Source organism: Habropoda laboriosa, unplaced genomic scaffold, assembly GCF_001263275.1.
Source record: "Habropoda laboriosa isolate 0110345459 unplaced genomic scaffold, ASM126327v1 scaffold57, whole genome shotgun sequence".
NCBI classification, from domain to species: domain Eukaryota; kingdom Metazoa; phylum Arthropoda; class Insecta; order Hymenoptera; family Apidae; genus Habropoda; species Habropoda laboriosa.
The window spans coordinates 4,030,292-4,032,252 of NW_017100229.1; the positions used below are offsets into that span (position 1 = coordinate 4,030,292).

The following is a 1,961-nucleotide window of genomic DNA, read 5'->3' on the forward strand; positions in this document are numbered from 1 at the left end:
GTGTGTGTGTGTTGTGTAATAATAAATTCATTGCAAACAATTTATAAACAGTGTCACATATGTAAAAATATATTTCAGAGGGCGTGATAATTCTGTTTTCAATCGTGTAGTCTCAACAAATAACAAAGGTCCGTCCACAAACCTCATCGTCTCCTTTTTTTTTTCCTATATTCCCCGGACATTTTTTACTTGATATAAATTTTTCCAGTTCGTTGAGACGTTTAGACACGCCCAATAAAGTAACAGCAACGACATAACCCAATGTTTCGTAGTCTATAAATAATTTATCGATAATTAATAAATAATTAAACATATGTAAAAGTCGTTTGTTATTTTCCTTCGTTTTTTCTTTTCTCTTGTATCTTTTCAAAATATCCCTTATATGTTAAATTATCCCTTTAGTTGAAACTTTACAAAGTGATAGAATATTTTAATGATCTAAATAACAAGTTACTTAATAAAGAAAGGCCGTATATTACACGTTGCAAGGAATGTATAGGACGTTAATTGGGAGGGGGGTAGATTAAAGACGTCTGATTTCCCGTACAGTTCCGTGAATTAAACGAACGCTCCATAGAAAGCGACAAAAAAAATCAAGAAATTGCAACGTTCTCTTCTCTTTATCTCTCTATACGTATACGTGTACATACTAGCGTCGACACAATTTCTCGTGTTTTATTTAAGTTATTTTGATTCTTAGCAAAACCGAACGCTTTTCGTCATTCTCTTATTTTTTTGTTCTTTCTCTCAATGAATAAAGCCACGCATGATTACAACATCACGAATAAGGGTGCCACTAGAATACAAAAAGCTGGCAAATATATTCGCATGTAATATATAGAAGCAATAATATAAGAATTAGTGATATGATTATTAGTAGCTCGTTCTTTCTTTTTCTTTTTTCATCTACTAGGTGATTGATAAACTATTCTCTCGTAATCGAAACAAAACGAAATATGATGTACACGTCATTATGTTAGATAATACAGTGACACATACATACATACACACGCACGCACACATACGTATCGTGTGTTAATCGGATTTAAAATACTGTTACGGAGAAAGAAAGAAAGGTGTGATTATTTCCAAAAAAAAATAGAAAATCCTCGGAGAAACACTTGTTAGAAGCTGAATCCGTGAATATTAACGGTGTTTTATAGACATTTGATAGTTTCCTCGCGGCAAGAAAAACATGCACGAATATTATACTATAAAGACGAAACACGAGGCATTCAAAAACGGAAAAAAACGAAAAAAAAAATAGAAACAGAAATAGGTTGATGCACTCTGCATGTGGATACTCTAACTTTGTTCTTTTTCTCTCTCTCTCTCTCTCTCTCTCTCTCTCTCTCTCGATGCAAGAATCGAGTTTCACTATGGAACATTATAATTTGCATGTTTCATACGTAATGCATCGAAGCTAAGACGATTTATCGGTTTACTGAGCGGTAAAACGTCAGGGTACCTGAAGGGAGAATAAATCCTTGAGTGTGTGGCGTAATCGCTTTAATAGCGTGGTTGATTAGCAGCGTTTGCCATTTGGGCGCGGAAAGCATTGGTAGTGACATTGCTCGCCGCGGTCTGCACGTGTTCGTTGCGCAAGAAAGTCGTGGCGAATTCCTGTTGCGCCTTGGAAACGCTCGCTTCCGTCAAGCGATAAATGCGATGAATCTGTCGAGTGTATGCACATCGCGGGATATTTCATTGCTTGTGAAAATATTCGTGAAAGAAAAAAAGAGGAATAAAAATTCGACACTTTACCTTGGTTAACAGTAACAGATCACCGAACGCGGCAAGAACGAAACAGATGGCAATAAAGAGCAAGAGAAGGCCAACGATCACTCCTTTAGCTGACGAGGAGAACATCGTGATGGCCATTATGATACCGCTGAAAAGAAACTCGACAGATTAGGATAGAATTGTTAAGATTCGTTCGATGCTCGAGTTATTGTAATATT

The 1,961-nt window shown here is 36.1% G+C and overlaps 1 protein-coding gene across 1 annotated transcript in view; it reads right to left on the minus strand.

The window, feature by feature from the left end:
- Nucleotides 1–6: 6 nt before the first annotated feature.
- Nucleotides 7–1,961, minus strand: part of LOC108571292 (secretory carrier-associated membrane protein 5A) — a 3,669-nt gene continuing 1,714 nt past the window's right edge. Inside the window, exons 6-9 of the mRNA XM_017933293.1 lie at nucleotides 1,944–1,961; nucleotides 1,765–1,902; nucleotides 1,469–1,674; nucleotides 7–273 (exon numbers count right to left, since the gene is read on the minus strand). The exon at nucleotides 1,944–1,961 is cut by the window's right edge and continues 85 nt beyond it. Coding sequence (XP_017788782.1) covers nucleotides 1,510–1,674; nucleotides 1,765–1,902; nucleotides 1,944–1,961 — 321 coding nt within the window. The 3' untranslated portion in view covers nucleotides 7–273; nucleotides 1,469–1,509. The remainder of the gene's footprint in view (nucleotides 274–1,468; nucleotides 1,675–1,764; nucleotides 1,903–1,943) is intronic.